This window comes from Callithrix jacchus, chromosome 3 (assembly GCF_049354715.1).
Source record: "Callithrix jacchus isolate 240 chromosome 3, calJac240_pri, whole genome shotgun sequence".
NCBI classification, from domain to species: domain Eukaryota; kingdom Metazoa; phylum Chordata; class Mammalia; order Primates; family Cebidae; genus Callithrix; species Callithrix jacchus.
The window spans coordinates 140,427,268-140,448,314 of record NC_133504.1 but is presented as its reverse complement, the minus strand read 5'-3'; the positions used below and the strand labels follow the sequence as shown (position 1 = coordinate 140,448,314).

Here is a 21,047-nt window from a genome sequence, read left to right as displayed (position 1 = left end):
ATAGAGCACACTGTCTTTTGCTGCTGGCAGCTTACTCATAGAGAATCACTAGAGATGTGAAGAGCAGTGCGCCAGGCCTCCAGACACAGGTGCGAAGGATTATTGGCAGGCAGAGTGGAATGCAGGCTCAGAATGGATCTGCAGGCTCAGGATTTCCAGTCTTCTGCATTGATTTTTACATAGTCTTTGAAGTATTTCTGAAAGTGAAAGCACAGGCGATGTTACCTGTTAAGGATTTTGCACTTTATCTTCCTCCTAATCTGGACCTTACCTCACTTAGAAAATAATATAGCACAGAGTATGGGGGAATGAGAGTAACAAAGAAATAGGAGAGACAGGAGTTCCATAGGAAAATTGATTATCTCATGTTGAGTTTGCAGAGACAGTGGGAGAGGCACATAGCAGGGTCCACTACAGCTGGAGACACATATGGAGAAGAGAGTATTGGAGTTAGGCAGTCCTTAAAGGTAAAGCCAGAAGAGCAGCCTCAGGCTGTTCTCATCAATGTCTCTGGAGAGATAACTGCAGGAGGCAGTGAAAAGTAGAGGGGCAAGACCAAAAGCTGGTATATTTGAGCTGATTAGAAACCCCTGATGAAATGTTTCAAAGCCCAACCTCTCTGTAAATAAAAATAATATCAATGACAACAGCAAATCAGGACAGAAATGGAGAAAATACAGTTACGACATCTCAGCTGTGCTTCTTTCTGTTCATAGGAGAGCTGACTGCCTTCTAGAGCCCCAGGAACTTCTGCTGTTTGGATGTCCAATCCAAAGGGACCATTTTCCTGGCCTCTATAAGTCAGGGCTATGATTCTTCTCTGGGCTTATGAAACTGTTCCTCAGAGATCAGTGCTGGGCCTTTCCCAGCTGGGCCTTTCTTCCTTTCTTCGTAGAGTTGGCTTTTGCCATGTGTGCTTTCCATTTGATTTCAAATCTTGTTTAAATTAAAATGATTGCTAAATAACTATATTGACAATCCTCCAGTTCAAGGTTTAAAATCAGTGGGGTTTTAGAGGTCTTTATACCGCTCTTCTCACAAGCAAGAGGCTGCTCTGTGTTCTCAGTAGCAGAAGAAAAGGTTCCCACACAGCAAGTCCATTTTCTATCATTTGAGCAGAGAGAGAGTGAGGAGGGAAAGTTGCAGCATTGAGGCTGAAAGGCCCCTCAGTCTTGGTTCCCTCTTAAAAGGAAGCGAGAAGAAGTGCACTTGGCCTGCTTCACAATCAACTGTGAATGATCTTTAAATGTCAAGAATAAAGAAATCCAGATGAACTCTGCTAAGGTACAATTTGTGGTAAATTGCCGCTGCACCTCCCAATCATGTAATTTGCAATTCCCAGCTGGTTAAGCACAATGGTTCCACCAAGCTCTCTGTTTATTAGAACATAGTTTCAAGCTAAGATCTCCATGCCTAGGCTATTAAGTTTCAGTTCCAACCATGCCTCAAATTTTGGAACTTTGGGCAATATTTTTATCCATGCGTTGCCTCAGCTTCCCCTTCAGAAAAAAGAAAATAATCTACGTTGTAGAGTTGTTTAGAGCTGGAACTGGTAACCATGCTTACCAAAGATTTAATATTAGATGTACTATTATACAAGTTGCTGCCCTCTTGCTCCTGCTCTCACCATGTGCCTGCTCCCATTGTACCTTCTACCATGATTGTAAGCTTCTTGGGGCCCTCACCAGAAGCCAAGCAGATAATTGGTGCCATGCTTGTACAGCCTGCAGAACCATGAGCCAGTTAAAGCTCTTTTCTTTATCAATTACCCAGCATCGGGTGTTTCTATGCAGTAACACAAAAATGACCTAATGTAGAAAACTGGTACCAAAGAATGGGTCATTGCCATAAATATACCTGAAAATGTCAAAGCAGCCTTGGAACTGGGTAACAGGCAAAGGTTGGAAGAGTTTGGAGGGCTCAGAAGAAGACAGGAAGATAAGGGAAAGTTTGGAACTTCTTAGAGACTGGTTAAATACTTGTGACTAAAAATATGATACTGATATGGACAGTGAAAGCTAGGTTGATGAAGTCTCAGATGGAAATAAGGAACTTACTGAGAACTGAAGCCAAGGTCTCCTTTGTTATACCATAGCCAATAACTTGGCTGCATTGTGTTCACTCCCTAGGGATTTGTGGTTGTTTGAACTGAAGAGTGATGACTTAGGGCATCTGTTGGAAGAAATTTTTAAGCAGCAAAGTATTTAAAATGTGGTGCAGCTACTTCTAACAGTTTATGCTCAGATGTGCCAAGGAGGGGAAACTTAGGAAATAACCTAGGCTCTCAGTTGAGGCTCTGGGAGTACTGTACCCTAGAAGTGGAGACAAAACAGAGGTAGTCTAAGCCTTGCAAAGATTGCTAACCAGCAATGAGTCAGTCAGCTCAGTCTTTGATTGGATTGAAGTGATGTGCTTCTTTGCTGCTTGCAGCCTTCAAGAAGATCAGGTGAGTTCTCTCTGGAAGAAGGTAAAGAGAGAACCCAGCCTCTAAAATTTTGGGGGCATGATGTTTGAATTTTAATTAAAAATTGACAGGCATCTAAGAAACAGACTACAAGAAAAACAAGATAATAGAAATAGACCTAAAGGTGACCAAGATGTTAGAGTTTCAGACAGACTTTCAAATAATTCTGATTAATATATTCAAGAATATAGTTTATAAGATGGAGAATTTCAGCAGAGAATTTGAATTTATTAAAGAGAATTAAGTGGAAATTTGAGATCCAAAATATATTTCTGAAATTAAGAACTCAGCAGTTAGGTTTCAACAGCAAATTGGGCTTAGCTAAAGAGAAAACTAGTGAGTTAGAAGCAGGTCCATAGAAATATCCAGTCTAGATCATATTGAGTAAAAAGAATGGTAGTTACAATAATGACAATAAAAGATGTGTGGCTTGTAGTTAAAAGGATTTAACATGGGAGGATCAGAGGGAGATTAGAGGAAAAATGGGGTAGAAACAATGTTTAAGAGATAAAGACTGAGAATTTTCTAAAACTGATGAAAGACATCAAGCCACAGATTTAAGAAGCACTGTGTAACCCAAGCTGAATAAATTCAAAGAAGCTCACACTCTGCTATACCAGAGTAAAACTGCTAAATACCAAAGATAGACTAATTTTAAAATCAGCTATAAATAAAAGATAGCTGAATTAGTCTGTTCTTGCACTGCTCTAAAGAAATACCTGAGACTGGATAATTTATAAAGAAAAGAGGTTTAATTGACCATGGTTCTGCAGGCTGTACAGGAAGCATAGTGGCTTCTACTTCTAAGGAGACCTCAAGAAGCTTTCAATCATGGCAGAAGGCAAAGAGGGAGTCAGGTGTTTCACATGGCAGGAGCAAGAGACAGCAAGGCTGGAGGTGCTGCATGCTTTTAAACAACAAGATCTTGCAAGAACTCACTACTACCATGAAAACAGCACCAAGGGGATTATGCTGAACCATTCATGAGAAATCCATCCCCATGTCCAGCCACCTCCCACCGGGGACTACAATTTGACATGAGATTTTGGGACACAGATCCAAACCACATCAGTAGATCATGTGTCTTTTCAAAGATGCAGTAATACAAGCATATGTACAAAAATTCTATGCATCAGGTATGGTTGCTTATGCCTGTATTTCTAGTACTTTGGAAGGCCAAGGTGGGAGGATGGCTTGAGGGCAGGAGTTCCAAACCCACCTGGAAAACATGGCAAGACCTCATCTCTACAAAAATTTTAAAAGCCAGATATGCTGGCATGAGCCTGAAGTCCCAGGTACTTGGGAGGCTGAGGCAGGAGGATCCCCTGAACCCAGGATTTCAAGGTTGCCCAGGAGCTATGATTGAGCCATTGCACTACAGCCTTCGTGACTGAGTGAAACTCTGTCTTTAAAAAAAAAAATGAATAGAGGTCGGGTGCGGTGGCTCAAGCCTGTAATCCCAGCACTTTGGGAGGCCAAGGCAGGTGGATCACGAGGTCAAGAAATCGAGACCATCCTGGTCAACATGGTGAAACCCCATCTCTACTAAAAATACAAAAAATTAGCTGGGCATGGTGGTGCATGTGTGTAATCCCAGCTACTTAGGAGGCTAAGGCAGGAGAATTGCCTGAACCCAGGAGGCGGAGGTTGCAGTGAGCCAAGATTGCACCATTGCACTCCAGCCTGGGTAACAAGAGCGAAACTCCATCTCAAAAAAAAAAAAAATGAATCAGCAGTCTCGTTATTATAATTAATAAATAAACTTAGCAAAGTCTCTGGTTATAAGAGCAATATACAAAAATAAGTTATATTTTTATATCCACTAATTTAAAAATTGGAAAATAGAAATTTTAGTCTATACCATTTACAATAAATTCAGAAACATCAAATATATAAGAATTAACCTATCAAAATATGTACAAGAGCTCTATACAGAAAACTTCAACACATTTGTTAAGAGGAATTAAAAATGATATAAATATATAAGGAGTTAGCCCATGTTCATGAATTAAAAGAGGCAATATTGTAAAAGCATCAGTTTAAAAATGTATAGATTTAATGCCATCTAAAAGCAATCTCACTAGTATATTCATGTATGTGTATATGTATAAATTTATGTAGGGCCCAGGTGCAGTGGCTCACACAGTAATACCAGCACTTTGGGAGGCCAAGGTGGGCAGATCACTTGAGGCCAGGAGTTTGAGACCAGTCTGGCCAACATGGCAAAACCCCATCTCTACTAAAAATACCAAAGCTAACGAGGTGTGGTGGCAGGCACCTGTAATCCCAGCTACTCGGAAGGCTGAGGTAGGAGAATTGCTTGAACCCGGGAGCCAGAGGTTACAGTAAGCCAAGATCATGCCACTGAATTCCAGCCTGGGTGACAGACTGAGACCTTGTCTCAAAAAAAAAAAAAAATATTATGTAGAAATACAAAGAGACAAGAATAGCCACCTTAAAAAATAAATAAATACATTTTTAAAACTCAGAAAACCAAAGTTGAAAAACTTAATCTACTACATATCAAGACTCTTTAAAAAGCTACAGCAATTAAGATACTGTGGTATTATTGGTATAAAAACAGACAAGTAAAAACAAAACAAAACAAAAAACCAGACAAGTAGACCAATGGGAGAGGGGCCAGAAAAGAATTATCGCATAGACAGTTACTTAATTTATGGCAAATTGCTCATTGTCTTCAAACCTTAGTTTCCTTGCCCATAAAACAGGCTTACTAACAGTGCCTACCATATAAGGTTTAAATATTCTATACCAAAAAGATTCTGATATTATGTTAAAGAGGTTAGCATATATGCAAGATACATCACAAGTGTTCAAAAAATTTATCTAAGATAAATACCACTGTGACCACCACTATTATAATTACTACTACTACTATGATTACCCTTCATTTTCTCTTGTTTTCAATATGATCATCTGGAAGTGGGTAATGGATGGACATCAGATCTTTGCTGGCAACAGGAATGTTTGGAGTCAACACCAAAGTGCAGGAAGAGGGCCAGTTCTTAGCCTATGTGGAAAGAAAGAATGGGATCGGAGATAAACGTCATCACTCAGTCAAGGTCGACTTAGAGACTGGGATGGAGCTTAACCTAGCACTGGTGGATTCTATACACACAACTGTGAGAAATTAGGAGACATTTATTGAGCATCGAGGATGGACTTATACATGGGCATATTTGTGTTTACATGAATGTTTGGGAACCTGTATATATATATATGTATATGTATATATATGTTTGGGAATGTGTGTGTGTGTGTGTGTGTGTGTGTGTGTGTGTGTATGCTCTTTGCAAAAATATGGTATAGAAATGAAGTCATTTACCCCTTCTCTCATCTGAGTCATAACCAGGGGTCTGAAAAAGAAGTTTAGACAGAATGTTCAGAAGTTCGATTCCACAACTTCAAATGCAAAGTTTATTTCATAACATTTTTAGGTGAACGTGGAAGCTCAGTTTGTGACATAGGTCCCAGATTCTCTGAGGACAGGGAAAGCATAACATACTAATCTCCCTGCATGTTTCCTCAAAGAGTGCCTTATATTTCACAAAGGGAATTGCTGCTATATGGTGCCCTGTGTTATTTAGCTGAAGACTTATGCATTATTCTAGCTATTTAGTATCTTCAGCCCTCTGATATTCCAGCCCCCATGGCATCTGCACCATCTCCCATACCCTGTGTCACTCACGGGTAGCAATACTATAAGACCTTCTACCACTTTAAAATGTGGCAGCTGGCTGGCATGGGAGTATTCTCAGCAGATCTGAATTCAGTTTCTCACCCTACTGTTTCAATGTGGACGTCTTTATATAAGTTATTCACTCACTGAATTTCATCTGTCACAAGGTGGTGATGATGGGGCTTAAATGAGATAATGAAAGTAAAACTCCACAGTTTTTTTTTTAATCAAAGTAAGGGTTGATGTTTATAATAATTATTATTGTTGCCTAAGATCACATATCCAGGAGGCTCATATCCAAGTCTTTTGTTTGTAAACCTCGTACACTTTTACACCATGTTGTCTGTAATTTAGCAAACTAGATGGTAAAATTTGGTAATTAGTGTTCCCAACAGGGTCTAGATTTGGGCAGATAACAAGTACAGCTGCCCCAGGACCTTGCCCACTGCATTCTGTAATTCAGTCCAGAGGCAGCACCTGGCTAAATTTTTTTGTACTTTTAGTGGAGATGGGGTTTCACCATATTGGCCAGGCTGGTCTCAAACTCCTGACCTCAGATGATTCACCTGTCTCCACCTCCCAAAGTACTGGGCTTAGAGGTGTGAGCCACTGCACCCAGCCCTCTTCATGCTTTTCACATGGCTTATTCCTTATTGTCAGGTAGATGTCCAGATTTCTTCCAAGTCCCGCCCTTCAACTAAAGTGTTTTAGCCGGACTTAGTGGCTCATGCCTGTAATCCCAGTGCTTTGTGAGGAAGCCAGGAGTTTAAAACCAGCCTTGGCAACATAGCAAGACCCCATTCCTACAAAAAGATAAGATAAACTAGCTGGATGTGGGAGCAGACGACTGTATTCCTAGTCACTCTGCAGGATCCCTGGAGCCCAGGAGTTTGAGGCTCCATTGAGCCATGATCACACCACTGCACTCCAGCCTGGGCAACAGAATGAAACCCTATCTCTAAAAAATATAAATAAATAAAAATAAAAATTTTAAAACTTTTCCTTAAAAACACCAGCCACCTATAAGGTGTTCCATATATGCAAAGCTATCAGAATGGCCCTAACACAAATGTCTCCCATTTTCTTGAAATTCCTAAAGCATTTATCGTCTCTATCAATAATTCTCTAATCCTCTTCCAAAGTCTTTGTTTGGGATGTATATATCTTCTCTCAGTTTGGTTATAATCCAAAAGAAAGAAATCCTTGCCTCTTCTAGACTTGCATGTTACTTAATAAATTCCGGCTGGCAAGACTTACTGGGACAAAACTGATAGTGACAGCTCAGCTGGAGAAACGCTTTTCCAATTAAAAGTTCTGCAGTGCCTTCTGTCCTGGATCCTATACAAATAAGTAACTGTCTTTGTGTTCTCACGGTGAGTAGCTCTGAACCAGGATTGTGTAAGACATGTGCCCCCCTGTGCCTGTGGGACCCTTTCGTCTACCCAACTCCTTGGCTGACCCCTAGCAGAAAGGGACGCAACACTGGAAGTGCTTGCTGAGCAAGACAGGGAATGTAGGTGGAGTCCCTCCAATCAGGAAAAACAGAAAACTGAATTGCCACAAGAAATTTTATCCTAATAAAATGAAGCACATGATTTGCATTCCAGGTCCTTCAACTATTCTATGGGATCCCGGGCATTTTCCCATGACAGTATTTTTATCCCTGATGGGGGAGCAGAAAGTGAGCAGACAGTTCAAGCAATGTCACAGGACAACATCCTGGGCAAAGTCAAAACTCTTCAGGTAAGACAGCTTGAGAGTGGAAGGTCAGAGCCGTAGGAAGGGCCCAGCTATGGAGGGAAGTGGGTAAAGTTCTGAACTTGGCCTTGAGTAATGGATTGGGAAGTCCAGGGGTCACTACTAGTGAGAATTGTTGCTGTCTTGAATTCGGCTCTATTCCCTGGAAACCTCCTGTCTACCTGCAAAAGCTACACTGTCACCATTGCAGCCACCTGCATGACACACTCTCTCCTTTTCTTTCAAATTGTCCCCTCATATTTTACTGGACATGAGAACAAGTACCTGAGAGAAGCTGCAGGACTTGGGGCCAGGCACAGTGGCTCAGGCCTGTAATCCTAGCACTTTGGGAGGCCAAGGCGGGTGGACTGCTTGAGCTCAGGAGTTCAAGACCAACCTGGGCAACATGGAGAAACACTATCTCTACTAAAAATGAAAAAATTACCTGAGCGTGGTGGTACACACCTGTAATAGCAGTTACAAGGGAGGCTGAGGCAGGAGAATCACTTGAATCCAGGAGGTGGAGGTTGCAGTGAGCCGAGATCATGCCACTGCATTCCAGCCTGGTTGACAGAGTGAGACTCCATCTAAAAAAAAAAAACAGCTACAGGACTTGGATGTGAGGAAGAGTTCCTAACCGTTAAGCATTGCTCATAATCTCTGAATTGAGGCTGTCAACTGAGAGTATATACAGCGCATATCCACTTTCCGAGTCTCTATAATTGGACAGTGAATATGGCTCTGTTTTTCTATTGTCTTTGTAAATCTCGCTACCCTGAGCCACCTGGTCTCAGAAGAAAATCACAAAGCTTGTAAGCCTGCTTCCAGTTCACTCTGCAGAATGGGGCAGTTTTCCTACCTAAAATTTACTCAGGTGGTACCTCCCTAACAATGAAAATATAATAAAGAATTCTTCACTAAATATGATTGAAAGGACAGGCAATACAGGAAAAGCAAAAAGAGCAAAGACACTTAGAGCCTGACTATGAGGTCTGCCTAGTTGCTTGACAGATAATTCTCTCACCTGGCTAAGGCATGGTGGCCCATGCCTATAATCCCACCACTTTGGGAGGCTGAGGCAGGTGGATTGCTTGAGCTCAGAAGTTCCAAACCAGCCTGGATAACATGGTGAAACCCTGTCTCTACCAAAAATACAAAAGTTAGCCGGGTATGGCCTGTGGTTCCAGCTTCTCAGTAGGCTGAGGCGGGAAGATGGCTTGAGCCTGGGAGGTGGAGGTTGCAGTAAACTGAGATCACACCACCACACTCCAGCCTGGGTGATACAGTGAGAGCTTGTCGAAAAAAACTTCACTTACCCAAGAGAAAGGCCCAAGCAAGCACTTCTCTGAGGCTCTCCAGCTAGCTGCTTGGAGGCTCTCCAGGTTATGAACAGAGGGCCCTGGGCTGCTGATTGCCACCAGTCTGTAAGTCTACAACAATGGATTAATAAATGAATTAATCAATGAACGAGTGAAAAAAAAAAAACAAAAAAGAACAACTGCCCTCAGTAGCTGCTGATGCACTGAAGGATTGTACTCAGTAAAAAATTTTCATCCTGAATGTGTGACCAGGAACATGTGACTGGTCACATATTCCACATAACACCCAGCTGAATGTAGCATGTGGCAGACGGGGACGTGATTAACACCGAGAACCACACCCGACTTGCCTAGATCTTGATGCCTGCTGCCACCACTGCCCAAAGCAGTGGTGTCCCGCCCTCAGGGCCAACCTCAGGCATGTCCTTCATAGCTCAGTATTTCCTAACCAGCTTCCATTCTTGATTCTAGCTGGCTGTGCTCTTACACTTTTTGTAGAAAAAGCAAGCTGTGACTTCTTACGGGTTGAAGAAGAGGGGAGGATGGCGATGGCCAAAGAAAACCTTGACCCACCTCCTCTTTACCTTTCCTTCTTCAAGTCTTTTGATTCTTGCAATATTATTCTTAAGAAGTTGTGAACTTCTGGTTCATCGTATCCCCTTTCTAAGAGGAATGACTGACAGATTTCAGTTCACAAAACAGCTGTATTTTATGAGAGCTTTTTAGGAGTTTTTAAAAATATCAGGTAAAAATCTCTTGTCTTCAATGCTATCTGCTGTGTCAGATCACACCACATGCCACTGCCACACCAAGAAGTGGATTTCGTGTTGTAAAAAATGTACTATATAATTCTGCAATATTGGAAAGATAGAAAATTTAAAAAAAGTGAGTGCCTAGTATTTCTGTTAACAGTAAGGCATGATTTTAAAGAATCTGATGTTATAATTAATAAAATGTAAAATGACTAACTTCCCCGAAGCAACAATTGTATAAATGCAGGAAGAAAAATGTGAGTAAAGCAGAATAACTAATTTGTGTGCGCTCATTTTGACGGTATCTATTCATATGAGGTCTGCCTAGTTTTGCTTCTGCTGCATGGATTCACAAGCTTCCTTTCAGCTCTGTGGTTATATTTTTGAAAACATAAAAGGCTTTGTTCGCTCTTTGCGGAGGGAAATGGGGACCATAATCAATAAAATCGTTACTTTTTGGAGTGACTTGAGATATAACTGTATCACCCCCAAAAAGACTGTGCTTTATTTTTCAGTCGACTAAGCAGTATGTTCCTGGTAAGTCATAGAAATGATAGTAACTTTATTAACTTGCATGAATGCTTTGCATTTTTCCATGACAGCGTGATGCTGGTATTGATGCTTAGTAAGCAGCCTAAGAGACTGCCCCCTTGTAGATGCCAGCATGGAATGAGAGAATTTAATTGTGTCTGAGGCATGTATGTTTTTATGTTTGGAATTGTCTTTGTGTACGTGTGTATGTTTATTTTTAAAAAGAGAGAAGTAATGGAAAACACCTATTTGACAGATTATGTCCTGGAAAGCTGATCAGCCACCATTACTAAGACGTTTTTCTGAGATGAGATGTCTATTGGAATGCCATTTTTCTCTGTGGCTTAAGAAAGTTCCAGCCCTTGGAGCCCCTAGAGACCCACGGGAGGGTGTCTGCAATGCCTGCGTTTGGAAAGGCTGCCCTCTAGTGCCCGCACATGGTCAGCTCACCGAGAACTGTCCTAGGTTGCCGGTTGGTATCTCGCCACTGAGTACAGAAGAACTTAATACAGCATACACCAGCCTCCCCTTTCCTCAGTAACGTGAATCTACCGTCTGCCACAATTTCTGTAGCAAAAGATTGAACGTTTTAAGAGAAAAATCACCATTTTTTCCTAAAAATAAAAATAGTACATGTGCATAGTGAAAATAAATATATAGGGCAGTTATCGGGACACCAAGAGTGATGTCCTTTGTGAGGACTCTACATAACAGAGTTGCTCCATGGCTGGTAGTATGATTACCATTTGAATGAGTGACAGAATGTGGTGAAATACAAAGCCGGCCCCACCTGGCTGTGTGTCTTTGGGTGAAGTCGTTTAACCTCACTGACACTTTTTCCTTCTGAAAACTAAGGAGCACACACACAAGGGGTGATCAGAGGGCCCCTCCTGCTCTTAAGATCTGTGATCTCTATAAAATCACTGTTGTAGCACTGAGCGGCTTCAGAAGCTTTGCACTTCGTTGCATTTCAGCTATAATGACCTTAACGTTCCCTACAGCTGCCCACTAGCATGGATCAGGGAGGGTGCCTGTTTGTTTAAGATCAGACCAGGCTGTGAGGTATGTACTAACTGGTGATAAACCTCAGGGGTACCACACCAAGTCTGCAGGTAATTTTTAGGATTATACCATAGCTTTGTCAGGAAATGCTTAGTCTGTTTGTACCATGGATTATCTGGTGTAGGAGGGAAAATTTCCATCCTGAGTAGCTTGTATCTCCCACCAAGCTGGATTTCATTTACAAATACCAAAATCATACATTCGGGGATTTTGACACCTTAATGCAGCTGTCAAGGACACAAAGAATAAATACCCACTCTTAGCCACTTCTTCCTAGAGCAGGATGTCTTTAATTCTGTATGCTTTTTAAAAATTCGTTTTAACTATGGAGATACCTGTAGTTTGCTCAAGAAGACAGCAACTTTATTTTTTTTTTTTCTGCTTTGCTCTTCAGACACAGTCTGAAGCATGGGAAAATCTAGACACTGGCAGAGAGCTGCAGAATACGGGGTGCTCGGCATTTCCACACTGTAGGAATAAGCCTTATAAATATGGATGTGCATTCCTATAACGTCATTCTCCAGCATTCCACATTTCAACAAAATGGTCCAATTTGAATGAATAAAATATAGTTCCTTGTAGCTCACATTCCAGTTTCAACAGTAACTCCATACATGGCCACCAGCAACATGGAGTATCCGTAGAGGCACGAGTCTCCACTCTCCCTTCTGCTTATACTCCCCGTGTGTATAAAGAAGGAGCCTGGGGGCCGGGCGTGGTGGCTCACGCCTGTAATTTCTGTACTTAGGGAGGCCGAGGCGGATGGATCACTTGAGGCCAGGAGATCGAGACCATTCTGGCCAACATGGTGAAACTCTGTGTCTACTAAAAATAAAAAATTAGCTGGGTGTGGTGGCGGCTGCCTGTAATCCCAGCTACTCAGGAGGCTGGGGCAGGAGAATCACTTGAACCCAGGAGGTGGAGGTTGCAATGAGCTGAGATCGTGCCATTGGCACTCCAGCCTGGGTGACAGAGTGAGACTCCAACTCAAAAAAAAAAAAGGAGAGAGAGAAGACTGGGGATATATATATATTTAAAGATGGGAGGAATGGTAGTTTATCTCTCTGAAAACTTAAAGGCCGGTTTATCTCAAACAACCTGGTTTTCAGTCATTGTTTATTTCATAGTTCCTCTCATGACAATGCCTGAATAGTCGGCAGAATTAAAGTAAAAAAAGACACATATTCACATAGTCAACTCACGTAATACCTGAGACTGCCAAATAGGTGTGAGTAGTAAACTTTTAATTGTTGATATAATAAGTATCAGCCAGTCTCCTCTGAGTCGGCTGAAGGAAGCATTCAGAGGACATACCACAGGGAGAGCCTGTAGGGGCGAGGCCTTGGCCTTGAGTACCTGAGGATTGAGCACCATGCCTTGGACCCTGAGTCCTGTCCTGGCCTGGGTCCACTGTCTCATCCCTCACAGCTGTAGGGCATTCTTTGAGGACAGTCCTTCATCTGGACATAGAAACCGTAGCCCTCCTCTTCGTCACGGCCACATTCCCCTCTTTCATCTCAGTTTCTCTTCTAAGTTCCCCAGCCACCAGCCTGAGCTTGTTTTCTTTGGGGGGACTTCAAGTCAGCTTCTTTACTAAGATGCACACTCTCATTCTAAAAGAGAGCAGCAGGATGCTGATTTTGACAGGATGAACACATCTGTGACTACATGATAGATACATTCCACTACCCGCCCTCCCTTCGCCTCTTCTCCCTCTGCCCTCTCCTGCCAACGACCCCCAGCTGTTGCAGCTGCCACTGTTCTCCTGCTCTTCCTGGCCCCTTCTCCCTTTTCTTCCCTATGCATTTTCTCTGTTCCCTGTCCCTTCCTCTCAATTTGTCTCTTTTCTTTAATTCTCTTTTTTTTTTTTCTTTTTCTTTCTTTCTTTCTTTTTTTTTAGGTCCAGCATAGCCCCGGATTTCCATCTTTTCTTTAATTCTCAACTTCACTTCTGAACAGTACTCTTCATTTCCCTGCTCTGTACCAGGCACCTTCTTTTTCCTGTACTTACTCCATTACATTTTCTTTCTATGTTCTCTTTTCTATTTGTAGATATAATAGTCATTCCATCTTTGGACATTATTTCAATTCAGACTGTGATTACATTTTGCCACACTCTTTTTTTGTCTTGTAAGCATCAGAATAGACCGACATGAGTATTATAAAAGGGGCCCTAACGAAGTAAAGCAGGCCACGTGCAACGGCTCATGCCTGTAATGTCAGCACTTTGGGAGGCTGAGGCAGGAGGATTGCTTGAGTCCAGGAGTTTTAGACTAGCCTGGGCAACATAGCAAGGCCCCACCCAACTCTACAAAAATTTTTTAAAAATAGGCATGGTGGTATGCACCTTTAATCCCACCTTCTTAGGAGGCTGAAGTGGGAGGATTACTTGAGCCCAGGAGTTTGAGACTGCAGTGAACTATGATGGCACCACTGCACTTTAGCCTGGGCAACAGGATACCCTGACTAAAAAATAGAATTCAATTTAAAACAAAGTATTAAGTATATTTGTTCTTTTTTGTGATGATGGCAAAAATCCTAATTAAATGGTATTAGTGTGTTAGGTCAGGTACTCCTTGGAAGTTCATTAAATAATTATCCTTTCTGGCTGGATGCAATGGCTCATACCTGTAATCCCAGCTCTTTGGGTGCCTAATGCAGGAGGATCACTTGAGCCCAGGAGTTTGAGACAAGCCTGAGCATCATGGCAAGACCCTGTCTCTACAAGAAAAACTTAAAATTAGCCAGGCGTGGTAGTTGATGCATGTGGTCCTAGCTATTTGGTCCTAACTACTTAGTCCTATGCTAAGGCAGGAGGATCACTTGAGCCCAGGAAATTGAGGCTGCAGGGAGCTATGATCATGCACTCTAGCCTATGAGACAGAATGAGACTCTGTGTCAAAAAAAAAAAAAACAAGGAATTCTCCTTTCCACTGAAAGGACAAGAAATGTCCTCATCTCAGCATTGGTAAAGAACAGACCCTCCCAACAGCAGATGTCTCAATCTTAGGGGATTTAGAACAGTTTCCAGCTCGTGGCCAACACTCCTCGAGAAGGCTGGGCTGGGAGGACACAGAAACCATTCCCACCTCTTCTGCACGGGTCCCCACCCTTCTCCCAAGGCTGCAGGGTGAGACAGGCCTGTGACCTTGTTATTCCATGTCCTCTTGTCTAACTCCATCCATCGGCTGTTCTAACCATGCCTGCTTATTGATTCGCGTAGAGTAGATACTACCTGCTGCTTCCTGTTGGACTTGTTTTTAGAAGAAACCCTTTTTAGGCTTCTCCTCCCCACAACCTTTCCAGGCTGCTGACGCTGTACTTCCCTTGCTGAACTTGGCTTTTCATGTGTGCTCCTTTCCTGTGAGGCCGGGAGATCCAGGCTCAGGCTGAAATACCAGCAGATCCAATACAAGCCCTTGCCTGGCTGTGCTCCTGACTTGGCATGCTGGGGTCCCCAGGGGGCGTGGGGAGGGAGCCTTGGGCTCATTGCTGTTATGTCTCTGCAGTCTCACTGCACACTGTGCAAGGCTGAGGGGAGCTGGGCAAAGGTGGGTGGATTTGGTACCACTGAGTTCAAAGGCAGAGAAGACATTCCACTGGGGAATACTCTATCTCTTTATTTCTGCCCCTGGAAGAAAGAAGTACAATGTCAAATTTATGAACACCCGCAGAGTCCAATGAAACCAACACTGAATGTTATTTTTTAAAGATCTAGGCTGGGCGCAGTGGCTCACGCCTGTAATCCCAACACTTTGGGAGGCTGGGGCAGGCGGATCACTAGGTCCGAAGTTCAAGACCAGCCTGGCCAACATGGTGAAACCCCATCTCTACTAAAAATACAAAAATTAGCTGGGCATGGTGGTGCACGTTTGTAATCCCAGCTACTTGGGAGGCTGAGATAGGAGGGATCACCCGAGCATGGGAGAATCACCTGAGCCTGGGAAGTCAAGGTTGCAATGAGCCGACATTGTGCTACTGCACTCCAGCCTGGGCAACAGAGCCAGACCCTGTCTCAGACAAACAAACAAACAAAAGATGAACACCAGAAAATACCTGTTTTGAGGCATATAATGACTATGAAACCCAAGGACCTAGGTCTACAGCAGTGGTTCTTAGCTGGGGGCAATTTTACCCCCAGGGGACTTTGGGCAACTTTTGCTTTTCTAATCTGACCTTCCTCTACTTGCAAATACTATTTAACCTTCCTAATTTTGACCCCACTTCCCCCTCCCTTCTCCCTGTCGTTTTAGCTGCCACTTACCAGTAATCAGGCCCTCCTTGGCTTTTCCCCACTTGGTTCCTCTGTCCCCTTTGTCATGGTTAGGTGGCCATAGCAAGGCAAAGAGGACATCCCAATTGTTATATCCTTCCCAGGGTTTCAGTATTGATCATGGAAAGACTTGCTGGCCCTGGGGCCTTCTTTGCCTTGGCAGTGACCCAGTGTGGCAGAATGCAATGTTCTGGTTTGGGCTCTCGAGCTAAGGGCTGGTGAAGGAGGCTGCAGAAGTATAGATCTTCAAAGGGAATATGTCCCAAAGGGTCTGGAGAGTTGCACCAACCTTAAGGGTCTTGATGTCCCCCAGTGGTTCCTACATTTCATGCAACTGTTTTCTATAATTTTTTTCACTTTTAAAAAATTTTTTATATAAATGAATTTATAGGTTAATCAAAAATTTTTGTCATAACATATATCTCAACTTTTGGTTCAGAAAATGTGGCCACCATGCCAACTGGGAAATGTTGGGATCTCCGTGAAAGAGGTGGCTGGATGAAAAAGCTCATGGCTTGAAGGTGGGAAAGAAAAAAAGAAAAGAAAGTGGAAAACAAATTAACTTATTACAGGGTGGCGGCGTGGTTCCCTGGCATGGTGTTGAGTCTAGAATCAGTGATGCACAAGGTGCGCCTCAGTGCTCACTAGATATGCCGGAGAACCTGGTTGTGGTGCTTGTGAACTGCTTCACTGCTTCAGAATGTCTTTCTTCTGTTTCTCTCCAGCAACAGTTGGGCAGGAATATCAAGTTTGGGCAGCGGCCACCCAATGCCATTCCCATGAAGAAGGCAAACAGTGGAGAGGCTAGCTTAGAAGAGGATCTGTTCCTGACCAGTCCCATGGAAATTGTGACTCAGCAGGACATCATCCTCTCAGACGCTGAGAACAAGGTAAGTCTCCTCCAGGGAATGACTTGATTGCTTAGAAACCAGGGCAGGACATTAGGCCTCCAGTAACCCTGGGGTCTGCAGTGGGGCAACTGGGGAGAGGAGCTTTTCTGATTAGTAGCTCAGGGCACCTGGGTAGGGGTCCTGACCTGGAGCCTGCAATGGGGAGGGGGAGGAAGAGGAGACATGCCTTTTGCAGGTGCTCTTCCCAGTGTCTTTCACTTATCCTTCAAGGCTTACACCCACCTCCTCTGGGAAGCTGTACCTGGCCTCACCCCAAGCTATACTGTCTTCTCATGCCATTGCTATGTGACTTCACCATGTTTTACACATCTGTACTCCCTACATATGTCCATGTAACTGTTTTCACTCCATCTCTAAACTTGGGGTTCCTTGAGGACAAACTGGGTCTGACACATCTATGTCTCCCTAGGACTAAGCCACTGCCTGCTTTGCAGCACTGCATAATTATTTGTCCAACTGGACTAATTTAAAGTGAAATGGAAAAAGAAATGTGTAGGGGCTCAATGAGACAGGAGACATCAAACAGGCCAACTTGAAGAGGACCTAGTCTGGAAAGAAAGTCACATTCCAGCACCTTCCTGTCTAAATTTGATCTCTTAAGGCTGTGAGCATATCCTGAAATGAGAGTTCCTCCACAGCAGCAGCAAAGATGCCCTTAGGCCTCTTAGGGAAAAAGGAGCAAAGTCCAGCCAGTAGCAAGTCAGCAAGTCTAGGTGGAGGCACTGAGGTCTCAGTTTAAAAAAAAAAAAGCATTCTCTAGGCTCTGCCTATCAAGACCCCTGGAATTTGGGTGTTATTAAAATGGGTGTGCCTCAGAAGAAATCATGCTTTATCAACTGATGCGTCACAAGAATAGTGAGAAAGACAAGCGACTTGCAGAGGAAAGTGAGGAAGGACATGAAGGATATTCCTTCCCTGTTGCCCATTGTGACACCTGGCACCCACTCGCTGACACCCTTTGTGTGGTAGGTCAAGCAGGGATGGCCCATCTCTCCTGCCAGGTCTAAAATCGCTCTTCCCAACCTCTCTAGTGCTAGGCAGCAGCAACAGCCATCACCTTGGTGCAGGGCTATACTGAGGACGAAGCAAATGTCCTCACTGTTACTGATGACCTCATAAGTGCTGGGCACTGTGGCCTGGGGGACTGTTTATTCAGCAGCTCTGTCTCAGCTGTGGGTATTTTAGAGGTGAGCAAGATTCTATAAGGGGTCCCCCACCTCTGTAGTTTACACCCTAATGAGAGGAGTCACTCAACAAAGAAGTCAACAAATACATAAATAGAATCATTTCAGATCAAGAAAAATGCTGGCTGCACAGAAAATAAAACAGGGTAATGGAAGAGTGAGTAACTTGGTGGTGGAGAAGTCTCTTCTTTGGATGAGAAGTGCAGCAGGACTCTGGTAGGGGAGGGTAGAGCAGGATGCCAAGCTGGATTGTATAGACCACAGGAAAAGGGTAAATTATATTTTGAAGATAACAGGAAGCCTCTGAGTAATTTTAAGCAGAGCAGTGACATAATCTGATTTGTATTTTCCGAAGATCCTTCTAAGTGTGGTGTGGAGAATGGACAGAGGTAGGGCGAGCTGACATGATTGCTCTGGAAGGGAAGGAAAGATTCTTTTGTAGGAAATGGCAATACAGGATAGATGGTATCGCAGGGCCCAGGCACTGTGGCTCATACCTGTGATGCCAGCACTTTGGGAGGCCAAGGTGGGAGGATCACTTGATGCCAGGAGTTTGAGAACAGCCTGGGCAATATTTTGTAAAGACTTCATCTCTATAAAAATTATAAAATAAAAAATTAGCCAGGTGTGGTGGCACATGCCTCTAGTCCCAGCTACCTGAGAGGCTGAGGCTTGAGCCCAGGAGTTCTAGGCTGCAGTGAGCTGTGATTGTGCAACTGCACTCCAGCCTGAGTGACGAAGTGAGACCCTGTCTTTAAAAAAAAGAAAAAGGGGCCAGGTACCTTGGCTAACGCCTGTAATCCCAGCACTTTGGGAGACTGAGGCCAGTGGATCACGAGGTCAGTAGTTCAAGACCAGCCTGGCCAAGATGGTGAAACCCCATATCTACTAAAGATATAAGCTAGCTGGGTGTGGTGGGCGGGGGGCGCCTGCAATCTCAGCTACTTGGGAGGCTGAGGCAGAGAACTGCTTGAACCCGGGAGGCACAGTTTGCAGTGAGCTGAGATTGCACCACTGCACTCTAGCCTAGGTGACAGAGTGAGACTCCATCTCAAAAAAAAAAAAAAGAAAGAAAAGAAAAAGAAGATAATAGTGGGCCATATGAAAGGTACAAATGACCTCTGAGGGTCTCCTGGTCATGCCTAGGACATGGGGATATGAATCTTTAGCCTTTTTCTTCTCTCTCGTTCTGCTCTTTTTTTGGCCCCTCCCTGGTCTTTCCCCTTGTCAGCCTAGCTCTTTGCATGTGGCGTCGGTAGGCCTTCTTTCTTCTCATTCCTTTCTTAGATGGGGGAGGTCTGGCCAGAGAAGAGGCAGAGGCAGCCAGCAAGGCCAAAAGCATTGAGGTTGGAGGCCATGTATGTGACACAGCCCTGCACCCCAAGGAAAGTGGCTGTTGAGCTACTCACATTCTCTCAGGCAATGGAGAAAAACACAAAGGACCAAGACTGGGGACCACCCAGGTGGGAAACACGTTGAGCTCGGGGAGAGGCTGTTGCACCCTCCGTGCCTCAGGTAGTGCTCGTGGAGTTTGGATATTAGCGTAGTCCCTGCTGGGACTCCTGCTGGCTCTCTGAGGCCAGCTGCACCCCTGTGTGGAGGAGGGGGCGTCCCTACCCAGGCATAGACAGTGTCTGGTTATTTGCCCAGAACTTCCTGTTCTTGACTTGAATGCTCTCTTACTGTTCCAGTCCAGTGATACGCCAAGTTCTCTAAGTCCTCTGAATCTCCCTGGAGCTGGAAGTGAGATGGAAGAGAAGGTAATATGATTTGAACTTATTTATTTAGCGTCTTTCCTTACTTAACTTTGATCTTCCTTTTTTTTTTTAACAACCTGCTGCCTCATTTTTCATTCATAACTGTTGCCTCCATGTATTTAAATTCCTTCAAAATGCCACTAGTGATAGACATTGGAGCATCTGTTTCCATGGCAAGGCAACTGCTGGAACTGAACCCTGCTCTGGAAACTAGCCATCCTCCCAGCATGCCTGCGTTTGGGGTCCTAGAAGTTGGTAGCTTTCCTCAAAGGATCATGTACTTCAAGACCCTGTTAATAGATTGAGAAAGGTGTTCTAGAATATCCCAACTCCTGTCTGTAAGGAAAAGAGTCCTCTTATATATAGAGACACAAAACAGAAAAGCACTTCAGCATCTCTCTACTTTTATGTTTTTTTTTTAAACTTTTCTGTGTCCTTTTTTAAAACCTGCAGGAGTGTAAGAACCCTGCAGACCCTTCTCCCCCAGGCACGTCTTCTGTAGGAGCCGATCTGCTCCAGTGAGGATCTTTCATCTGCACAAGGGGCCAGACAGCCTCCTAAGGCCTGGCAGACAGTCAGTATAGGAAGCAGGATCCGCTCCTGAAGAAGGGGATGGCTCAAGACAGTGCTGCCGCCCAGACAATGAGGAAGCCAGCTGGGATAACTAGAAACAAAGCACAGCACTTAAATCTGTGTCAAGTGTTTATCTACGTCTTCAATCTGTCACATTTGGCTTTGACTCCTTTTTCTCATGCATCTATTAGGGGATGGAAACAAATGTTTAATTCAGCAATAGCTCAAAATATAATACCTATTATAAAGATAACCATAAATAAATGAAAGCTAGTAGGCCAAAGGCTGATTTCTCTGTGCTTCTTGTCATAAATGAATATGTACTGAGCATCTATTTTGCTGTTAGAGCTAGCTGCTTGGTCTTTCATCTTTTGTGCATCAGTATAGAAGATAACTGCAAAAAGGGATCCCTTCTGCTAAACCTCACCACTCCATGCTTACAACAGGAACAGATACACCCTGGCCACAGCCGAGCTGCTGGCGTCGCTCCCCTGGCTGCACTCTGGCATTGTATGGCCAGCAGCCCTTTGCTTGCCACCAGGCTGTGAATTCTCTGTAGGTACAGGCGTGGCTTCCTACATGCTGATTAGTGTGGTCTCTGGGTTTGGGCTGCAGCACACTCTCTCTGATCTTTCCAAATCTACACTTCATCTGAGGTTGTGTTTTTTTAGTGATTGCATCTGTATGCTAGAGCTGCAGGCCATTCCACAATTCAGCCTTTGAAGGACCGCACTTGTCCCTGTGGCAGATTTTTGCCATTCATTTTTCTCATCAGGTCCCTCTT

At 43.7% G+C, this 21,047-nt stretch overlaps 1 protein-coding gene across 17 annotated transcripts in view; it reads left to right on the top strand.

The window, feature by feature from the left end:
- CRACD (capping protein inhibiting regulator of actin dynamics) overlaps window positions 1-21,047 on the top strand; it is a 297,618-nt gene that overhangs the window by 257,479 nt on the left and 19,092 nt on the right. For 4 of the 17 annotated variants that reach the window (XM_078367192.1, XM_078367193.1, XM_035293656.3 and 1 more), the window contains 4 exons: window positions 7,772-7,907; window positions 10,760-10,975; window positions 16,564-16,728; window positions 19,625-19,693. In XM_078367192.1, the coding sequence (XP_078223318.1) occupies window positions 7,788-7,907; window positions 10,760-10,975; window positions 16,564-16,728; window positions 19,625-19,693 (570 nt within the window). In that variant the 5' untranslated portion in view covers window positions 7,772-7,787. Of the gene's footprint in view, window positions 1-5,408; window positions 5,608-7,380; window positions 7,538-7,771; window positions 7,908-10,468; window positions 10,510-10,759; window positions 10,976-16,563; window positions 16,729-19,624; window positions 19,694-21,047 lie in introns of all 17 variants that reach the window. The other 13 variants (XM_078367198.1, XM_078367201.1, XM_078367200.1 and 10 more) reach the window with 8 other exon arrangements.